At 54.4% G+C, this 20,860-nt stretch overlaps 1 protein-coding gene across 1 annotated transcript in view; it reads right to left on the bottom strand.

The window, feature by feature from the left end:
* Positions 1 to 5,434: 5,434 nt before the first annotated feature.
* Positions 5,435 to 20,860, bottom strand: part of LOC141963919 (hydrocephalus-inducing protein homolog) — a 74,137-nt gene continuing 58,711 nt past the window's right edge. The window contains 20 exon segments of the mRNA XM_074913653.1: positions 5,435 to 5,568; positions 5,789 to 5,973; positions 6,153 to 6,367; positions 6,749 to 6,952; positions 7,426 to 8,037; positions 8,795 to 8,960; positions 9,936 to 10,077; positions 10,556 to 10,745; positions 11,041 to 11,183; positions 11,630 to 11,848; positions 12,976 to 13,149; positions 13,775 to 13,945; positions 14,617 to 14,648; positions 14,650 to 14,803; positions 14,936 to 15,125; positions 15,344 to 15,583; positions 16,667 to 16,816; positions 17,212 to 17,403; positions 17,515 to 17,635; positions 18,465 to 18,626. Coding sequence (XP_074769754.1) covers positions 5,435 to 5,568; positions 5,789 to 5,973; positions 6,153 to 6,367; positions 6,749 to 6,952; positions 7,426 to 8,037; positions 8,795 to 8,960; positions 9,936 to 10,077; positions 10,556 to 10,745; positions 11,041 to 11,183; positions 11,630 to 11,848; positions 12,976 to 13,149; positions 13,775 to 13,945; positions 14,617 to 14,648; positions 14,650 to 14,803; positions 14,936 to 15,125; positions 15,344 to 15,583; positions 16,667 to 16,816; positions 17,212 to 17,403; positions 17,515 to 17,635; positions 18,465 to 18,626 — 3,796 coding nt within the window.

Genomic DNA, 20,860 nt, shown 5'->3' with positions numbered 1-20,860 from the left:
TTATAACACAAAATTAAACTTCATGATGTCCTGGTGACCCTGTGTGACCCCTCTTCAAACAGATCACCATTCTGAAACACCTCAGCTGCTTCTCCTGTGACACTGAACACCTGACAAATCTTTCACTGCCAGTGGTCCTGCTGCCTCTCCTGATCTGTCACATTTTCATCACCACCTTCAGATGCCTGCTGCTCACCACGGTCAGTGAAGGATGAAGGAAAACAGGACCATGACAACAGTAACCAGAGCAGAGTATTAAATACCTGACAGCAGAGCTCTGAAACAGAAGGCACAGACAGCAAGGCATTGCTGTGCACAAGCTTTCACAGTGCAGACGCAGGATAGACAGGGTAAGGATCTGCTCCCCAGCTCTGGAAAACCCAATCCCCTCAGCAGCAGCACTACTGACACCTGCAAGCTTCCTTCCTTAAGTTCTAAGGGCAGAGGAGCATCACCTGGATTCAGATGCAGCCCACCTCTGAGATGTACTGCCCTTTTGAGTTGTTGCATTTTTGTTTTTAAAGAGCAGTTTTAAAATGTGTTTCCATGAAAACCAGGCAATCACTAAAAACAGTTTTCACAGGGAGAAAACCAGGGAAAAGGAGGAGGAGGAAGTCGGTCGGCCTGGCTGCATGAAATGGGGATGACAACAAGCAGAGATACAGGGCAAAGCAGAACTGAACAGGAGCTTGAAGGTGACAGGAAGAAAAAAAACAGGCAAAATGAACTGCAAAATAAGGAGACTTATTTTGTTTAAGTCTTGATTAATTATTCTTTATCAATTATTCTGATGATTAATTCTATTTCCACATGGGCATTTTGTCAACATTTAAGAAGATGCATAGGAGACCCCAGGAGAAGCCCCAACACTCACCTAGGAACGAGGCCACGACCTGCAGACTGACAGCACATCGGGCGGGACAAGCTTGCAAAGCAAAAGGGTGGCAGTCGCTTACATCAATTTACAGCAATCCACAGCCACATGCAGTGAAAAGCTACTCTTTTCTGCAGAGCTGGTGCAGAGCAGAGAGGCGCAGATGAAGGAGCGGCTGCCCAGGCAGGCTGAAGTAGTGCCCCCCCACGGCTGGAGCTCTGCCGGCGGTTGCGGCCTCAGAGCAAGTGCTGCTGCCGGATTTCCCAGCCAGAAGCACTCCAAGATTCCCAGCACACAGACACTTGTCCTTTAATTACTATTCAATTAGTTCTTCTACCTTAAGTGTGTGAGACTTCTACTCTGCCTGCAGATGTCAAGAGATTATTTTCTGACAGCAGAGCAGGTCGTTCAGCTTGAAAAAAACAGGATTTGTCTTTTGGCAAAGGTGCAAATTAGGAGCTCTACACAGAAACACCTTTGTCCAGAAAGCCAGAGGAGCCGCAGGGCTCTGCAGAGGGGCTGGGCTCCAGCACACCCCCCTGCTCACCCCCCCATCTCTCCCAGCACCTCTGAGCTGGGAAAAACTGTCCCACAGCCAGAAGGGAAGAGCCCGCCTGGGCCAGCTCTGGCCCTCGGGCTTAATGGCGGCTTCTGATCAGCACCTCTTGGCTCTGGTGACTGGCACCCTCTGATGCACTGCTCTGAGGCGTTTCATCAGATTGAACACCCCCACCCCAAATCACCACAGAGAGCATAGAATATTAAATGTGTCACTTCTTTCACACTTGAAGTAAAAATAAAGGGCTAAGATTCACTTTACCTGGGGTAACCTGACAGATAAACCCTGCAGACACAACAGACCCCTACAGACAGCAAATCCCCACCGAGTTCAAGGTAAAAGGACAAGCGCAGTCACACATCAGAACGTCTCAACAGCCCGACCTGTGACAACAAACCTTTTTTTTTAAGAAAAAATCAGAACCATGAAAAGGTTTGGTCTTTTAGACCAAAGCTTTCCCCTTCCCCAGTGATCCCACCCCCCCTCCAGGGAAATCGGGCCCAGCCCCTGCGCTCACCCACTGCTAGGCCGGAGCCACCACCACGAGTGCTGGGGCTGCTGGGGCTGGTGCCACCTTTGCAGGAGAAAAATTCAGCCACCCACCGAGAACAAAGGGAATGTTTTAAAAGGACAAACTTGAGCGTCCTATTAACAATGCACTCAGACCTCTGCCAATTGGTCCATGCACTGCAAGGGGCACCTTTTGCGCAGAAAGCGATGACAGTTACTTGGTCGGTGGTGGATACATCCATTCCTGCTGCCCCCACGGTTTGTGCTTCAAGTTGTTCGCAGAGGATAGGTTTGATGGAAATTGCTGGGGCATTGAAGGGAATACTTGTGTCAGGGTGCGTCCTTTCACACTCGACTTCCCGTTTCCCAACATTAGTTGTCCATTAATATGGTATTTAGATTTACAATGTTTCACGAAATATCCCATTTTTCCACATCAGTGACAAGGCATTACTATGGGACCAGATGGTTTTATTCCTTTCTTCTCAGGACAATTGGCTTTTAAATGTCCTGTGTGACCGCAGCGATAACATTTTTGTTCTTTCACTCGGACAGCTGACAGCACTGGCTAAGGCTGCCATCTTATGTTCCACTGACCCAAACTCAGCACAAGCAGTAACCATGGCTGCCAGGGTTGGAGCCACTGGCAATGCCTCAATTATCTTTCTACAATCTTCATTAGCATTATCCCTGGCTAACTGTTGTTAATGTCAATCTTAAATTGGCATCATAGACCTGTTTCTCTATGGCTGCTTGTAATTTCTCCACAAATGGTAGAAATGGTTCTTTTGGCCCTTTGTCTGGTTTCACTGCTAATAATTAAAGCATATGACTAAGTATTAGAAAACAAGGAAGATACAGAATATCACACTTACTTAATGGGGTACTAACATTCAGATCCCCAATTGCTAGGGAACCCTGGATGCAGCGAGGATTTAGAGTGCCCTTCCTCGCAATCCGGAAATCCTGCACGATGCGTCCATCCGTAGGTGAGGCATCCAAGGTCCTGCAGGCAGGTCCAGCCTCTAAATCAACAGGCAAAAATAACTGGCAATTTTCTTTGAGTGGAAACCTCTGATTTCATCTGTCTGTTGGGTTCCACCCTGAGCCTGACCACCGCTCAAGGGGGGAAACCAAGGGAGTTTCTAATAAGGTTAAACATTTGGGTTCTTAATACCGCTAAACAAAGGAAGTTGAATACACAGAATAGCTTTTACTAATCAAAGCAAAATGATTGCTGTTTAATTACAATTGCTAAATCATAAAAGTCATAAATCAAAGCCAAAAGCATAAATCCTATACCATAAGCCGTTTGCCATTTACCACAGATCCACACCTGACCGATATCGACTAAATTATAGAGAACTCCACACTCCACAGCTGCAGCTGGGCTGCGTCTCACACACGCAAAACAATCGCCCCTTACATTTATTACTCACACAACATAAAATGACAAACACTACAAACATCAAAACACCACTAAGAGTATATAAAGCCATTGCCAGTTGATTATGTGGTGTATCCAGAGAATTCCCCTTTCTTTGTTTTAAAATCAGGGCTTTTAGTGTACTGACCATCAGAAAGATTTAAAGTGTCTTTTTGGAATGAACGAGGGACGCTGCCTCACAGTGTCAGCACCTTTTGTAAAAGCTGCCGCTTTTGGTGTTTGGGGGGGGGCGGGACAGACGGACGGGGGCACGGTGCCAGACTTAGCTGCAGGCGGTCGCTCTGAGGCGGGGGGGGGGCCTGGGAGGCCTGGGGTCACCGCCACCAACCCCGCGCTTGCAGGAGGTGAGGTGCGAATGCTGAGAACAGCCATGAGCAATTGCCTCCAGTAGACTGTTGTGAGTTTTAAGCCCATCCTCATTAATGCTTTTCTGTAGTTCTTTAATAGCAGAAAAATGCCATCCTTATCAGCAGGTGGTGGACATGTGGAAGGGGCTCGCGGCTCTTCTGGAGGTGTTTCAGCCATAACACATAGGATCCGTCCGAGAATCGGATCCAGTAAGTGAGGTGGCATCGGCTGCAGCTGCCGTGGCAGTCCCATCACTCTGTAACTGTTTCAGGGGTTGATGTACCAGTAGCCCTGTAGTTAAAGACGACACAGCGATGGCATTCTTCCTTACGGCCGCCTCAAATAAGGCGCTCCCTGCCTCTTTCCATATTTCCAGATCAAGAGCAGACCGTGCATCTGCAGGGACCCCGTTCCTTTTGCACCAGATAAGGAAAGTGCGCAGGGCTTTCTCCTCGTCAGAGGGAGGTGGCTGCAGAGGGCTCCACAATGGGAGGCGAGGGGCGGCTGTCTGAGGGGCTTTCTGCTCATTCGGTCTTTGTGGAGGAAACAACTCATCTTGTGCTTCCTCATCAGAGTCCTCATACAATTCCCTCGCCCTCAACCGCGTCTACGTTTGGGACGGGCTCCCCCCGCTAGGTCCACATCTTGAACTCTCGCCGCCGGGACCCGGCCCGTGGACACCCCTGGATTATAAGGAGTTTCCCCTGAGCTTGCTTTCTCCGCCTTAAACTCTTTTAAAGTCTCTTTTAAAAACCTCCAGGTTGTAAGGAGGTCGACTGCATTCTTATTACCCCGTGTGCAGGTTTAAGCCCTGCCAGGACCGGAGAGCACGTTGCCATTGCCCCTTCCCCACCCACGGCCGGTCGGGCTGGAAGTTAGGCACAGACCCCGGGCTAAAATAAGAAGAAATTTAATACAACAGTGTGATAGAACAATCTGAACAACAACAGTAGCAATGGCAACAACAATAAACAACAATAACAGTGAACAAGACAAACGATATACAGAGAAATACCGCTAGCTGGTTTACGGAAAAAAAGGTTCCCACCACTGAGCCCGCCAAAGAGCCCGCTAAAAATGTTCCGCCCCTGGACCTGATGCCAGCATGGTATGAATAACCCAGCTGGAGATCCCTTCCCCCTCTCTCTCTGCTGGGGAAACCTAACCCTATCCTAGCTGAACCAGGACACCCCGAAAGGCACACTGCAGCAATTTCTGTTCCAGTTCTTCCCATTTGCTCACACTAAATGCAGTGCCAGTGCCAGCTTCATACCCTTGAGCTTTGCTCCACAACAACATTTTTCGGAGCTCTACGTCACCCAATCTGACTCCCCTGCGCTGAAGCATCAACTTCCACATTGTCAGAATCATACCCTCCTCCTTAGAGAGGATGGCACCCATCGCTTTGTTCCCAGCCACTCACCTGGACGGTGTCAAATTCCAAAAGGTTGTCGGGACTGTGCAGCTCTCCCCGCCGCTGCGCTTGGCTGGGCTCCATCTCCGCAGCTCTTCCTGCCGCCGTTATTTATTTCCTCGGTGTTGGGATCACATCGGGGTCACCATTTGTCGTTGTTGAGACAGACACAACAAACACCGAATTGTGCAAAACGGCTACTTTATTGTTCCAACAAGCCTTTTTATGACTTTATGAAGCGTATGTGTCCATGTGTGACTGGTTTTGGTAGAGACTAAGAGTTCATGGCTGGATGCCCTCTTCTCTGTTGCAGCCTCGATGACCTTCCTCTCCTTGTGGGCAGTTCCTGTCTGGCAGTTCCTTAATCTTCTCAGCTCTTCTCGGGACTTTCGAGCCTCTTAAGGGTACGTGGTTATCTGCTCAAAGTCAGTATCAAACTTACATTCTGATCCCTCAGACCAGCCCAGGTCTCCCATAGTACCAGTACTGGTTCCCAGCTCCAAGCACGGGAAGAGACACTGGGCGGCTCAGGCAGCATGCTCTGCCCGAGCCAGAAGGTCGCTGGGGCACAAGGGGCAGCCCTGGCTCTGAGTTCAGGGAGGAGCAGTGTGGGAGGCTCCCATGCCCCAGCCTTACCGTGGGGGTCCTGGCTGATGGTGGGATACAGGCAGGTACCCCTGCAGTGCACCTGGTACTGTCGGTTCGTCCCCAGCACCTCAAAATGCAGCGTCTGATCAAACTGCTCCGGCACCGTGGAGCTGAATTGGACCTTCAGTTCCACCTCGCCATGGGCAGGCACTATCCACCGGCAGCTGCTCAGCCTGGCAATGAAAGAGGAGGCTTCAGACATTGCTAACGAGCAAACGAGAGAAGGAGGCGGCTCATGGACTCGCCATCCCATGGAGGCCCCGGCAGAGGGTCCCTGCGGGGCTGGGGACGATGGACCCCGCTGGCAAGATGGACATGAAGCAGAGGGATCACCTCCTCCCTCACGGCTCACCTGACGGATCTCCCCGGGGATGGGGCCGTGTCCATGTCGCTTTGGTGTGCCCCGGGGCGCTGCGTGGGTGCTCCCGTGCCCGGCGCCTGGAGACCTCTCCTGCCTGGAGACCTCGCCCGGCTGGAGCTCCGCTTCCTCCTCACAGCCTCCGGCCTGCCCGCGGCTTTCTCCTTCCCCGACTGGCCCCTGCTTGGCGTGACCTGCTCCTCTGACACCTTCACACCAAGGCAGAGAGGAAAGGGAGAGAGGTGAGACCTGCCCTGAGACACCCCCATCCCAGAGAGAAAGCTGCAGGTTTGTTAACAGACGGGAGAGAGAATAAACCACCAACACCTCTGCCCATGGATTTGGTCTTCCGTATGGGACTTTGTTTTGCCTACAACACCCCTCCTTGCCCAGGACCCTCTCCTCAAGGGAAGTTGAAGGGTTTAGCTGATTTTTTTTTCCTCTCATCTTACAGAACTGCCCCATGTTTCAAGCAGAGCTGTCTCTTTCAGACAGACAGGAGGGATGCCTGCAGACATGGGGCCCCGTCATGTCTTCACTGCCCTTCCCGCCCCCCATGCCCCCATCCAGCCTGGACCCTGCCCTGGCACCTCCACTGCAGGCACATCCAAGAGACTTCTGGTGTTCTTCTTTTCTTCTTCTGCAGTGGCACCTTCAGGCACGACAAAGGCGAAGTGCTCGAGGGCTTCTCCTGCTGCAGGGACCATCCGCTTCTCCGGGTAGCGGATCACGGAGTAGAAAGCCGTAGGTGGAATGGGAGGCCCCGAGGGACCCAGTCCCAAGTCATCCAGGATCTAAAGCATAAGAGAAAACCCTGTTTATGCTCCCGTCGCCTTCATCCTCACAGTCCCTGAAAGGCACTGAGCTTTTGGCAATGGGTTTTTTATGTAGATGGAGTACAGTGATTTTTTATGCCCAGCGGGGTGGGCAGGCTCCAGAGCAGTGCCAGGACCTACAAGTGGGACCTAGAGAGAAATTTGAGTGACTCGGCTGAAGGAAACAATGACCAGGAGCTGCCCTGCCCTGGGACCACTGTGAATGATTTCCAGACTGGGAAACTCTCTGAACAGAGAGGATGAGAGCCCCCCCTCTTCCCCCCGACCTGAGGGATGGCAAGAACTTCCCCAGCCACGTGGCTGCTGTGAAGCCATCGTGGAACATCATCAGTGGCCTGGACAAGGCTCTGTGCTGTTGTCACCTGGCGGGACACAATGCACCAGGACCCAGACCACGGCAGGCTCAGCATCTGAGCCTCACAGGGCTTTACCTGCTCTGCTGCTGGCAGCTTGCCACTCTCCAGGATCGCCCTCGTCACATCTGTAGAGCTCAGCACCTGGATGTCCAGGCAGGGCACCCCGACGTCCTGGCCTCTGGATGACCCTTCTGCACCTTCCCCTTCCAGCCCAGATAACTTGGAGTCCTCAAGAGCCTTCAGTTTTTCCAGACGCTCCTTCTCCAGCCTCTCCTGGTGCTCCTTCTCTCTGTCCTTTTGGCTCCTGCAACGGCGCTGGCCTTGGACTTGCTGCTGTACCACCTCCTGGTTCAGAGGGGACAGCAGGATACCCCGAGCCCTGTCCCAGGATGACAAAATATGTGTGACATCCTTCTGCGATGCCTCGTAGATAAACCTCAGGGCCAAGTTCTTGCTGTCACTCTGCACCTCGGTTTTGGTTTCCCCCTGTTCTGGGTCCGCAGGTTGTACAACCTCTGCTGGGCAGAGATCTGTCAGGGGAGCCTTGCTCTGCTTTTTCTTATCTTCCTTGTCACTTGCAAGAGAGTCTGGGTGCTCCTTTGCAGATCCCTTCCTCTCTCCCCCCTCGGTGACTTCGGACAGGTTGCCGATGGATGCGCTGGTGTTGCTGGTGGATGCGTTCGTATTCTGGGCAGGACGAGCAGGAAAAAGCGGTGAGCACTTCCAAGCACCAACTCAAATGCTGTAGGACAGCGGCGAGCTTTGAAATAGCACGCCACGCCTCATCTGAGACCTGTGCTAGGTGCTCTACAAATCCCAGTTCAGAGCGCAGCTGGTACCCAGTTGAGCTCAACTGAAACTAAACTCCCCAGCGCCAGACTGATGAGGAGTCCTGCAAACCAGCTGAGAAATGGAACAGCTTCCCTGACCCAAACAGGGAACTTAAGACACCTCCTTACTCCTGTGCAGTCCTCCGGGCATGTTTCTGGTGTGCTGAGCATCCATTCCTGTGTCTGGCTGACACTTTGGGAAGTCTGGCTGCTAATGAATACCTAGAGGGCCTGGTGGTATCTCCTGCCAGACAGGTAGCAAATGACACCACATCCCAGGCAGGTCAGGGCTCAGAGGTGTAAGTCACATGCAGAACGGGGACAAATGCTGGACTAAAACTATCTAGGGCTCGGAGTTATGTGAAGCCATGACTCAAAGGCAGCATGACCCTAGAAGAGCAGCTCTACCCAATAAACCCAGGCAAAAATAGCCCTGGTGAAGCAGCAGCAGGATCAAACACTGGCTGCTGTTTCCCAGCACAGCCCCGTGTGTTACCGACGGCCAGGTGCTCATCCCCAGCACTGCGGGTGGCTGCTGGCTGCGCCAGGAATGGTTCGGCTCAGCAGGAGGGGCCCCAGGGCTTTTACTCATCTCTATAAACACAACCACCCACCTGCCCGACTCCAGGCTGGCTTTTCTTCCTTGCAGCATTATCGTTATCTTTCCAAAGCTTTCTCTTGGCCCACTTCGATGACTTCTTCAGCTCTTCTTCCTCCTTCAAGCGTTCTAGCTCCCACCGGTGCTTTTCCTCAAGCTCTCCAGCCAGCCGCTCCATCTCCCTTCAGCAAGACAAACAAAACATCCCCGAGAGTCACCGTCAGAAATCTGGGCTCGTTGCAATCCCAGGTGGTCCCACACTTCATTCACTGACCCTCAGGCCAGGCACAACCGTTAGACCAGCTCTGTGGACTTCCCTCAATCTGGGGAGGCTGGGACATCCAAAGTGAGGGAAGGCGGGAGGGGACCTCCAGGGCCAGCCAAATCTAGGCTTTGCTGTCACAAGGCCTAAATTGCACTACTTCTCCAGTAATGCCCACCTGGACACCTCCAGCAATGCTGCCAAAGAATGACTGATCCAGGGAAACAAACTTCAGCTGGGGCTGAAGGAAGTGCTGACACACAGGCTCGCTTTAAGCAAGTCCCTCCCCAAGTTTCAGGCAGGAGTTAAGAGAGCCATAAGCTTATCCTGTGTATCCTCCTGAACAGGGCTGCTTTGCTGGATCAGAGCTTCTTCCAGGCTCACCTGCTGCTGCAGCTGAAGCTGAGCCTAGGAGAAACCAGCTTTATGGCTGGTGTCACTCAGTAAAGGAAAACCCTGGGAGCTCAGCAGTGCAAGGGCCTCACCTACACCAGGACTGGGATCTAAACCAAGCCAGCACAGCTGTGCCTCACACCAACCCACACCACAACCCCTCTGGTTTGGAGAAGAAGGGCGATGAAGAAGATGAGAATGAACATCATTAACTAGAGACACCTGTAAGCACAGTGGCAAGGCAAGCACAGAGCCCAGCTCCCTGCAGCCTGTGTCCAAGCCGAAGGGCTCACCACTAAAGCGGAGAGAGGATGTTCTCATCTCACCGGAGGAAGGTGCCTCCTCTGCTGGGAACCAGGGAGGTGGAACTGGCAGTCCTTGTGCTGCTGGTAATTAATGCTTTTGACCTTGGTAACCCCTCTGAGCTCAACCAAGGTCTCCGGAGCAGGGAAACCCTTTGGGGACACTATCCTGGGGAGACACCCATAGAAGGCTTACAGACCTCTTCTTCCTCTCACGCTGGACTTGCAGTATACTGTTAGCAAAATGAATTTTCTCCTCCTCAGTGAGGGCATTATACTCGTCCTCGTCCATCTCCCAGAGGCGTGCTTTCTCCCTCCTGGCAGCTTCTTCCCGCTCCCGTCCTTCAGCACAGACCAGAGGAGAAACCGTCAGTGCCTGCAAGCAGAGCTTGCTGCTCTGGGTGAGCTGCCAGGATTCACAACTCTGTCCTGACCCAGCCTATCATCCTGCCAGGAGATACTGGCGAGCTCACATTCCCGCTTCAAAATTCAGACAAGCCCCCAAACTACCGCTGCTCAGTGAGTTCCCGTGCCTTGCCTGGCTCACACGCCCCAGCGCCGTGGACGGCTGGCCGGTGGTTAGTTATTGAGCCACAGCAGCTTACACTTGTGCCCAAGCTTTAATGTTAGAGACTGAGGTCAGCCTCAGCATTGCTGTATTTTAAGCAACTGTGAGCTGAGTGCTGGCTACACCGAGGCAGAAGGTGGAAGGATTAATAAAAACCCCTCTTACAAGTTCTGCTGGTAACCCAGATACACACGGGTAAGGTTGAAGGCTTGAGAGAGAACATGTCAGAGTTACGGAGACGAAGAGTCTCACCTTCCTGCTCTTTTGCAGCCATCTCCCTGGCTTTCCAAGAAGCATAATCCTGGAACAGGTTCACAAAATAGATGTAAGGCCGATTTCTGACAGCTCTGAGCAGGCAGAGGAGAGCAGACGCCGTGCTGCGTGCATAGAGGGTCTCCAGGCCATCAAACACCACTCCCTGGTAGCAGTCGCTCAGTTGCAGATAAAGCCAAGAAGGAAGAGAAAGTCAGCTGTCGCACGCATTGGGCTCTCAGCCAGTCACTAAAGCCTGTCGTCAGAGATCACCAGCCATCACAGTTCCAAGTGCAGCAGCTCAGACAAGCTCTGATCTTCCCCCGCGCTCTGCCAGCTCATGGCATCTGCAGCTTCACCCACGGATCCCTGCACGCAGCCCAGGACTCCTCCAAGAGCAGGCACAGCCCTCCTCCTCCTCTCTGAATTGTACCTCGCTGCCTGTCTCTCTGGAGCAAGAATGCCCCCACCCCACGTACCTGCAGCCTGTCAGAGAGGATGGCCACCAGCAGGTCCTCGGGCAGCACACAGCTCCTAAAGCCCAGCTCTTCTGATGTGCTGCTACCGATGCTCAGCGATCGCTGCGCAGGAAAGCAGGGACGGGGAGAGAGGTGAGAACTTGATGAGCCTTGCAATGTCGAACACCACCAGAAAAATCAACCGCTTTGGAAACCCCCAAACAATTCCAACTGCTGGGCTTGGAGCTGGGGTTTCTCACTAGCAGGAGACTAGAACAAAACTGCAGGCCAGCAGCTCCAGGGGAGCACGCTGGAGGGTGCGTGCGTGGCCAGCAGAGACCCAAGCTCGCAAGCCCCCAGCGCAGCATCCCGCAGCTTTGCCCACGGCTGCAGCCACATTAGCCAGGACTGCACTTTGCCAACAAACGGCTGAGATGCCGTAGAGTGTTTCTGCCAGGGTTTCATTCCCAGCCTGAGCCATGCCCAGCCTGCCCAGCTGGCTCTCTGCACTACAGACCCCCGCACCAGGCTCTGGGTGACACAGAACCTCCACTGGAAGCGGCCCCTTCACTTCTCAGAGGCAACAGAAAGGTCCCAGGCATCAACCAGTGCAGGCCGTGCTTCACCTGGGAGCCTGTCAGATCCACCAGATGCTGCTTCTGGGATTGGGCTGTGGGGCCATCCCTCTTCTTCTCGCCTGCCGCAGCTCTCACCTGGCCTCGGGAGCTGACGGACTGCCGGCTGACTTTGTCCACAGAGCTGGACCGGCTCGTGTCTAGGCTGCGCTTGGCCTTGGCGCGGAACTGCTTGCTGAGGGACTCATCTGCATTGTGACCTGCGGAGGGGACAGACGCTCAGTGGGGAGCAAGCAGGCACCTTCCACCCCAACGGACACAGCCCTGAACCCTGGCAGGGACACGGCCCTCGTCCCCCAGCCTGCCGGGCACTAGCAGCACCCATCTCCAGAAGCAGCTCCTGCCCTGCTTCTCTTTTTAGCATGGTAAAGCACACCACCTGATACTGGATTTTAAAGCCAGACAGTTTTTAAGGCACAGCTCAGCGTCCCTCCTCACAAATGTGCACGCAGGTGACGCCGCACAGTAGCTCCCCTATGGATCAAGCCGAGGCTCCATCCTCCAGGAGCATCATTTCTGTACCTTGCGCCCATCCTGCACTCTCACGTGGAGACGGTAACATGCAGCCCTGCCCCAGCTGCATCCCCATCTCCACTGGAGCCAAATCCTCCGCATGGGCTAACCCCACCTGGGGCCCAGACCCTTCTTCCTTCCGCCAGCTCCCAACCCAACCAGGTTCAAAGCTGAGCAATGCAAAACTTCCCCCACCAGAACCAGGGTCTGGCCTCACCCTGCAGAGCTCGGGGCACCAACTGCCCAACCAGGTTTTCTAAACGTCTCTGGTCTCAGGTGGAGAATGGCACCACATGCACGAGCTGTGTGACCTGACAGCGTGTATAGGGAAACCTCTGGAGAAAAGAGTCTCATCTGAAACTCTGGGAGGTTATTCTTCCCTTCCTCTCGTGTTTCTGAAGCCACACTCAAAGTCAGTTGTCTAGTGCTTCATGAGCAGCTTCAGAGGGCTTCTTCCTTGTTCAGGTGGGCATCAGTTCTGCCTGATGGCCACGAAGAGTCAGCTGGATTCAGCTTTGAGGAAATGTAAAAAAACCCTGAGAAAAATTCAGGTGTGCTTCACCACTCCTAGGAAAAGGAGTGTGTGCTGAGAAGCCCAGAGGCAGTAAAAGTGCCCCTGTCTGAGCCCTTAAAACAGAGATTATTTTTCTTACTAACACGAGATGCTTTATGAAACGGCTTTGCATTTCTGCACGCTGCACCCATGTTCCCTAAGAGATCCAAGGGCTGTCAGACTCCCTCTCTGGAGCAAGCAGAAGTGGACGGTCAGGGTGGGTTTCTGAAGCGCTGCTCTGGGTCCAGCATGTCTCCTTACCGGCACCCTCTGCCTCCTTGCAGCTCTGCTCGATGGCAGCCCCGATGCACAGCTCCTGGGCGCGCAGCCCTGCCGAGCTGCTCCTGTCCGAGATGGCTTCTGTCACCACGGCGTCGATGGACAAGCAGGCAGCGCCGTAGTATTTGGACAGGGCAACCGCTGCCGCTGTCTTTCCTTGAGAGAGAGGAAGACTGCTTGGTGACACTTGCACGTGAAGCATTTTCAGGGACAGGCTCTAGAAAGTCCCCAGACAGGATTTCAAAGTTTCAAGGACAGTGGGAAATCAAGTGCCCCTTTAGGGGAGACCACGAGGGAGGGAGCTGAGCACGGCTGGAAGCGTTGTCCTCTAGAGCCAGGCGGATCACCTCCACCTCACACCCAGCTGAGCGCTTTGTCCCTCGTGGGGACCTCAACCCTGGGCCAGGACATTGTTTCGAGCCCGGTCCCGCCACCCCTGCGCTGGCCGGCGCTGCCTCAGGCAACATCTGGGCCCGGGCTGGGGGTCAGTGTGGGCGAGGGACCGCGCCCATGAGGCAACCTGGGCACTAGGCACCGTGCTCCCACCAAGCAACGGGGACACGGCCACCCTGTGTGGGGGGAGGATAGCCTGGCTCTGTGGACACGGGGTGAGCCACAGCACTTGCCCCAGCTGGTGAAGGCCTGGGACCATTTCATGTACCAGCAGGGCTGTGGCTTACCTCGCTTCGCTTCAAGTGGTCAACCAAGCAGCACGGCCCACCAGGACGTGTCTCTCCTGCTCCCCCCACCCTCCTTGCAGCCACGGGCTCGGCTCACCTACCTGTCAGGGGTGCCCCATGGACGATGAGGACGATCCCTCTGCGGTCTCGGGCCGCGCGCCCCCCTGCAGAGATATCGATGCCAAGGTGGTGGGCGACGGCCCTATGCACAGGGCTGTCGGTCACTTCTCCCGAGGCCGCCCTGCTGCTGGTGACGCTCTGCCCATGCTCTGCTGTGCGGAACCAGATAGAAAAGTCAGCCTCCTGCCTACCTATGACCCTGATCATCCTCCCCATCCCCTCAGATCCTGGGAGAGAAGACTCTGCTGAAACCAACACCACATCTCACCATGCCCCTCCTTTAGGCTTGTGCAGATCAGGGTCTGCCCTAGATGGTGGTCAAGGTGCCTCTTCAGAGTATAGGAAATGGGCTGGCAGAAAGAGGAAAGAACAAGCCTTTGGCAATACCTAAAAGGACAGGGCCAAACCTCCCGTGACCTGTCAACATGGTCCTCATGGGAGTTTGGTCCCAGGCCCTGCTGAGTAAGGGGCGGACAGGCAGAACCAGGCATTTTACACCGTCCCAAGGGAGAGGCTCCATTTGGACATCAAGTGATTATCAAAAGCTGGATGCTTTAGGAATATTACTCCAGGAGATGTAGCTGGGCTCTGAATTCACCACAACAGCATTTGCAAAGAGCTCCCACCTTTGCCCTTAGGAGGTCACCAAAAGCCATCTCAGCTTGCAGTGTCACGCAGGACAGAGAGCGCGCTGCCCTGCCTAGGAAAGGGAACCGCATCACCCTGATCCCAGCAGCTCCTGGGGCAAAAAGGTGCTCATTTGGCAAAACTGGGGAGAACCTCTTTGGCCTCTCACTTGTCCCTGCCCCGTCTGCAACGTTACCCATCCCCTGTCTTATCTCAACAGCTTCCTCCTCCTCCTCCGCGTTCAGATTTAGAGTCCACCTCATTGGACTGGCTTTCATCAAACACGGAGGAGAAAACGAATGAGCTCTGGGATGAGACAGCGTGAATGATCCCAGCAGAGGACTTTCTTCCTTGATCTGACAGAGACTGGACATTTTCAAAGTCTGCGTGTTACAAGGCACAGACTTTCACGCTGGAATTCCTCCACCAAGCTGGGGAATGGGTGGCTGCTGAAAGCCTGGGCTTCCCGTGGAGAGCTCGGGGTGTGCGGGCTGGACTCCCCGCTGTGTCCACACTCAGGACAGCCAATGCCAAACCCTCACCGTTGTCCTGGCCTGCTGGTTCCCCAGTCTTGGACTCCTCATCCTGCAGCCTCTTCTGCTCCTGATAGTACTCCAGCACCTCTGGGGGCAGCTTCTCACCCGGGGCACGTGGAGGCAGCAATAAGGTGTTACGGCAGTCATAGTCTTTAAGCATCTGCAGGATCTGTGCATGTAGGGAATAGAAGCCATGTGCAGGGCGTGTTTCTAACAACACGGACTATCCAGGCCCCTCCACAGTCTGCCAGCAGAGCTGGCTAACCCTGAAATGCCACCAGGCTTTGCCCTGGGGACTGTCTCCATCTCCCTGGCATGAACCCGGGAATGCTGGAGCACTGTGAAGCTACGGGAGCATGCACATGGGGACCAGAGCTTCCCTCTCACCTGCTCCTCAGCAAGGTACTGCTGGTCGAACTCCAGCGAGTAAAACTCGATGGGGAACTCGCATGGGTTCTTCACCACCACCGTCCCCTCTGCTCCACGGCTGTGCGGCAGCAACGGTCCCAGCTCGAGCACTGGGGGGCTGAACTCCAGCCGTGGCTCCAGCCCACGCCCCGAGACCTGCAGCTGGAGGTTCTGGCTGCTCTGGCAAACAGTAATCTTCATCTCACTTCTGTAGGACTTCTGAAAAGAGAGAGGCACAGAAAGCTCCTCCATGAAGTCCCAAGTGACAGGGCCTCAAATTCAACTCTTTCCCCAGGGCAGGGGTGTCACCAGTACCTCTAAGGGAATGGAAAACAGATGCTTACTTCCAGCAGGGGCTACAGCATCTGCATGCTGGCTCTGAGGAACTGGGATGAATCCTAATGTGAAGTCTAACTGGCTATTTTGGTGTCAGATGAATCTAAAATGCACTATCAGATGTTTTCACCTAGTCACAAGGGAGTGTGATGCTCATGAGAAAGGTCCTCAGGGTTACGTTTCCCAGACACAGTCCTGGCACTGCTGCATCAGGCAAACATCAGCTCGATGAATGAGGCAGGTGAGCTCTCACTGGCTAGAAATAAGGGTCGACTTCTCTGCTCAGTGTTTGGCTCTGGTCAATGCCAGACACAAGATGGTTACACCTCTACAGCAATTAAAACATCCCTGGGACTGTTCCCAGGCACGGAAGCACCTGTGTCCATCCTGTTACCCACTGCCAGTTTCCAAGCCACGGTGGCCACAGGCAAACTGCCTTTGGGAACGCCCCGTCATTGCAGCTGACTCCCAGAGTGCCTGGGAACGCGCAGGCAGGCTGAGCCAGAGCCACAGGGACTGCTGGCAGCAACCACTCCAGGTGACTGTCCTGCCGTGCCCAGGAAGGTGCCCGGTGGCTGTTTTGCCTGCTGGTACCAGCAGCAGGACTTGACTAGACTGGCCCTTGCAGGGTTATCCCCTGTGAGCGCGCCAGCTGCTCTGCACCAGGGCGCTGCAGCCTCAAACAGGCGCCTGCAAGGGGGAGACGAGGGCAAACAGGCAGATTTCCCCCCACGCGCCGAGAGGCAGCCAGCCCAGCGTGCCCTGATGCTCTCTGAGCAAGCTCCCCAGGGGGATTTCAAAGCCCCTCTCAGAAGAGTGTGCTGCAGGGGAAACTGAGGCACAGTGGGTACAGGGCTTGCAGAAAGCTCTCTGTGGAGGCAGACGCCGTCTCCTCCTCCATGTGCTGGGCTCTCGTTACCACACTGTCCTGCCAGACCTCCTGGGGGTGACACTCACCCATCTCACCTCTTCTGTGGGCGAAAACCTCACTCGGACATTGCATCGCTGTCCCGGAGCGAGGGTTCCAGCCGAGGGCAGCGCCTCGAAGACACACGGCTGGGCTTTCAGCTTCTGGGGCACCTTCTGACGCACCCTCGCTGGCCAATGCTTGTCCACCTGAGCACAGAAAACAATTGTGTGAGGTCTCCTCGGTCTGCGAGGACAGACCCTTGGTCCCTGCAGTGCTCTGAGACACCGTCACGGTGCTGAGGGCACCCACAGCCAAACCAGCCGAGGCCACCCCTGGCCTGAACTGGAGGGAGAACACGTCGGCAGGGCAGGCAGATGGGGAGGCACCGTCCTCAGAAGAGGAGGAGTGGGGGAAGGTGGCAGAGAAGTGAAGCACCAGCTAATGCCCAGGTCCAGGTGAGCCAGCCTTGCTCTGTACCCTCCAAAGCTTCCTCAGACGAGCTGCAGCCCAAGCGCTCACGCAGCCACAGGGGCAGAAAGGGCAAGAGAGGCAAAGAAAACCCAGCCGAGAAGGTATGTGTTACACATGGTCTGTGCTTTACCTTCTTAACAGGCTCATTTATAGTGATGAGCCAGTTACAGGGGACCTGGAGCTGACTGTGGAGCTGGATGGTTTCCTCCTGGCACTGCCCACACTGGAGAGTGGAGAACTCCAGCCTGTCCCTGGAGACGCAGAGGGCTGGCATGGCCACGCTGGCACGGAGGCGGACGTGGAACGTGGGGCCTCCTGCTACCTAGGGAAGGACAGAGCATCCAGCTGAGAGCCACGGTGACATCGGCTGCTGTCCCCAACCTGCCCCGAGAGGCGCACGGCACAGTGGGGCGAGGAAGCACGCCGCAGGTACCTTGATGGGCAGGAGCACGTCCACCTCTCCCAGCGGCAGGTTGGCACTCTGTGGGTCGAAGCGCACTTCAAAGGTCTTGCTCTCGCGGCAGGGCAGGTGCTTCACGTGGTCCAGCTCCACACTGAAACCCTGAACAGATGAAAATAAAGCAGCTGAGATACATAATCCACATGAACGTGTCACAAGCACATTAAGGCCATATGTCCTGGCTGACAGCTGTGTGAAGGACCCCTTTGAACCTGTGGAGAAGACTGCCACTCCTTCTCCCTTGTCACCGCACAAGGAGAAAGGGTTTTCACAGCCAGAATCCAAGACCCACATGGTAAAAAGGAAACATCTGTGTTGAGGAGCTCCAGCCATTCCTTCACTAGGCATCCCAGGGAAGGGTGCCCAGACCTCTCCAGAGGATAATTTCCAATTTAGATTCCCCCATGCCATGGTACTCTTCAAAAAACAACTTAGAGGAGGCACCTGATCACCCTTCAGACACGGCGAGGCACCGTTTGCTGGTGCTGCAGCCTTACGTCACGGCCTGTTTCGAAGCCTGTTTTGATACAACAGAGGACCTCACAGGCTGTCTCCTCACTAAAGGCTGAACAGAAGTGCTATGGCATGATGAACTTTAAACAAAGCACTTCCAAACCACAAAGGGTCCATCTGTTTGCAACACAAGCCCATGGGGCACCCATCAGATGATGCTCATGGTAGCCAAGAGCAGAAGATGCTGAGAGGTGACCAAGGTGATCAGCCCATCCAGCCCCTGCAGGGAAGCATTAGGGCGGGCCCGGGCGGGCCGGGTCTATGAGCGCTGCTGGCCTGGAGAACTCAGGCTCTAAAGCACCAGGCAGCAGGTCCCAAGGAGGAGAGAGTTACACATACAAGCACTCAAAAAACCTCCCCATGCCCAGTGGCTTAAGCTAATCTGTCAGAGACAGCTCCTTCGAGCCCACGTGAAGGCTCTCCAGCACTGGTTACCTGTGCCACGCAGGACCAGTCCGTCAGCGCAGAAGGACACAGGGAACTGCCCAGTGTTGGTGATCGTCACGACGTGCGTGGGGGTGTTAACGAGAATCACATACCCAAAGTCCAGGAGGTACTCGGGCAGCTCAGCTCTGAAAGGAGGAGTAAGGACAGTCCTTAAACCACAGCCTGGCTGCATTTCCAAGAGCATGAAAGATGCAAATAAAATGGGTATTTCTGGATTTGCTGCCCTAAAAACTCAACTCAAGCCCAGGAAACCCCAGGCCTGACCACCTGGTAATAAGACTTTGGTAAGTCACAAGGAGCATAGCACCTAGGTTTTATCAGTTACCAGTAGGACCTTAAAATAAAACTAGTTTAAAATGAATACTGGTGCCAGGTCCTCTGCTATGGAAAGCCACTGTAGATAAGCCCAGTGGACCTCCACTGGTCTCAATGAAACTGTTAAACCCTATGTACAGCCCCAGCCTGAAAGTGCTTCAAGACAGAATCACAGAATCATCTACCTTGGAAAGGACCTTGAAGATCATCTAGTCCAGCCGTTCACCTAGCACTGACAGTTCCCAACTACACCATATCCTTAAGCTCTAAATCGACCCTACTCTTAAACACCTCCAGGGATGGGGACTCCACCACCTCCCTGGGCAGCCCATTCCAACGCCTAACAACCCGTTCTGTAAAGAAATACTAAAGAAAGACATCTCGTCTAAACTTTCCCTGGCGCAACTTGAGGCCATGCCCTCTTGTCCTGTTACTTTCTACTAGGCTAAAGAGGCTCAAACCCAGCTCTCTGCACCCTCCTGTCAGGTAGCTGTAGAGGGTGATGTGAGGTCTCCCCTCAGCCTCCTCTTCTCCAGACTAAACCCCCCCAGTTCCCTCAGCCGCTCCTCCTGCGACCTGTGCTCCAGACCCTGCACCAGCTTCGCTGCCTTTCTCTGGACACGCTCGAGTCATTCAATGGCCTTTTTGTAGTGAGGGGCCCAAAACTGAACACAGGAATCGAGGGGCGGCCTCACCAGTGCCGAGTACAGGGGTCAGATCCCTCCCCTGCCCCTGCTGGCCATGCTATTTCTGACACAAGCCAGGATGCCATTGGCCTTCTTGGCCCCCTGGGCACACTGCTGGCTCCTGTTCAGCCGGCTGTCAGTCAACACCCCCAGGTCCCTCTCTGACTGGCAGCTCTCCAGCCACTCCTCCCCAGGCCTGTAGCCCTGCTGGGGGTTGTTGTGGCCCAAGGGCAGCCCCCGGCATTTGCCCTTATTGAAGCTCATGCAGTTGGGCTCAGCCCATGGCTCCAGCCTGTCCAGGTCTCTCTGCAGAGCCTCCCTACCCTCGAGCAGATCAACACTCCCACCCAACTGGGTGTCATCTGCAAACTGACTGAGGGGGCACTCAATCCCCTCATCTAGATCATCAGTAAAGATGTTAAACAGGAGTGGCCCCAAAACCCAGCCCTGGGGGACACCACTCATGACCAGCCACCAACTGGATTTAACTACGTTCACCACAACTCTCTGGGCCTGGTTGTCCAGCCAGTTTTTCACCCAGCAAAGTGTGCGATTGTCCAAGCCTCAAGCAGCCATTTTTGCCAGGAGAATGCTGTGGGCATCGGTGTCAAAAGCCTTGCTAAAGTCAAGGTAAATTACATCCACAGCCTTTCCCTCATACAATAAGCAGGTCGCTCTGTCAATAGGAGATCAGGTTTGTCAAGCAGGATCTGCCTTTCATAAACCCATGCTGACTGGGCCTGAGCATCTGGTTGTCCCCCATGTGTTGTATGATGGTGTTTAGGAGTTTAGGATGAGCTGCTCCATCAGCTTCCCTGGCACAGAAGTAAAGCTGCCAAGGACCTTGTCATAAGATTCGCCTGCACAGGAAATCTTCACTGCTCAGCAACCAGATCTGTCCCCAAAGCAGCACCAGCAGATGTAGTAATCAACACCTACAAGATTCGTGGGAGGGTCCTTTTCCAGAGCAATCTCACTCGGCAAAGCACCTACGTGATCTGTTTTGCAGAGCATCTTCCTGAACTGGAGCCTACCGTGCCCATGCCTCCTCATGAGGAGCAGAGGCAAGGACCGAGTTACTGAGGTAAGCCCTGCGGTCCCACCAGCATCCAGGCCACCTGATTTAGGGTTTGTCAAGGGTGTGTCAGCCTCTGCGACTCCCTACTCTTTTTGCTCATTATGGTCTGTTAGCTGGAACAGATGCCAGCTTTGAGTTGCCTCTTTCAGATCTGGTCAGCAGGGACGGTGCTGGTGCTGTCTGGAAGGGCTTGATGCTCTGCACTGGCCCCCTCAGCCCTAAGAGCAGGACCCAGTGCCTGTGGGGAGCTGAGCACCTCCAAAGCTCAGGGTGGCTCTGT

This window comes from Athene noctua, chromosome 9 (assembly GCF_965140245.1).
Source record: "Athene noctua chromosome 9, bAthNoc1.hap1.1, whole genome shotgun sequence".
NCBI lineage: Eukaryota > Metazoa > Chordata > Aves > Strigiformes > Strigidae > Athene > Athene noctua.
The sequence above is the reverse complement of the archived record's forward strand: the minus strand, read 5'-3'. Positions and strand labels throughout refer to the sequence as shown.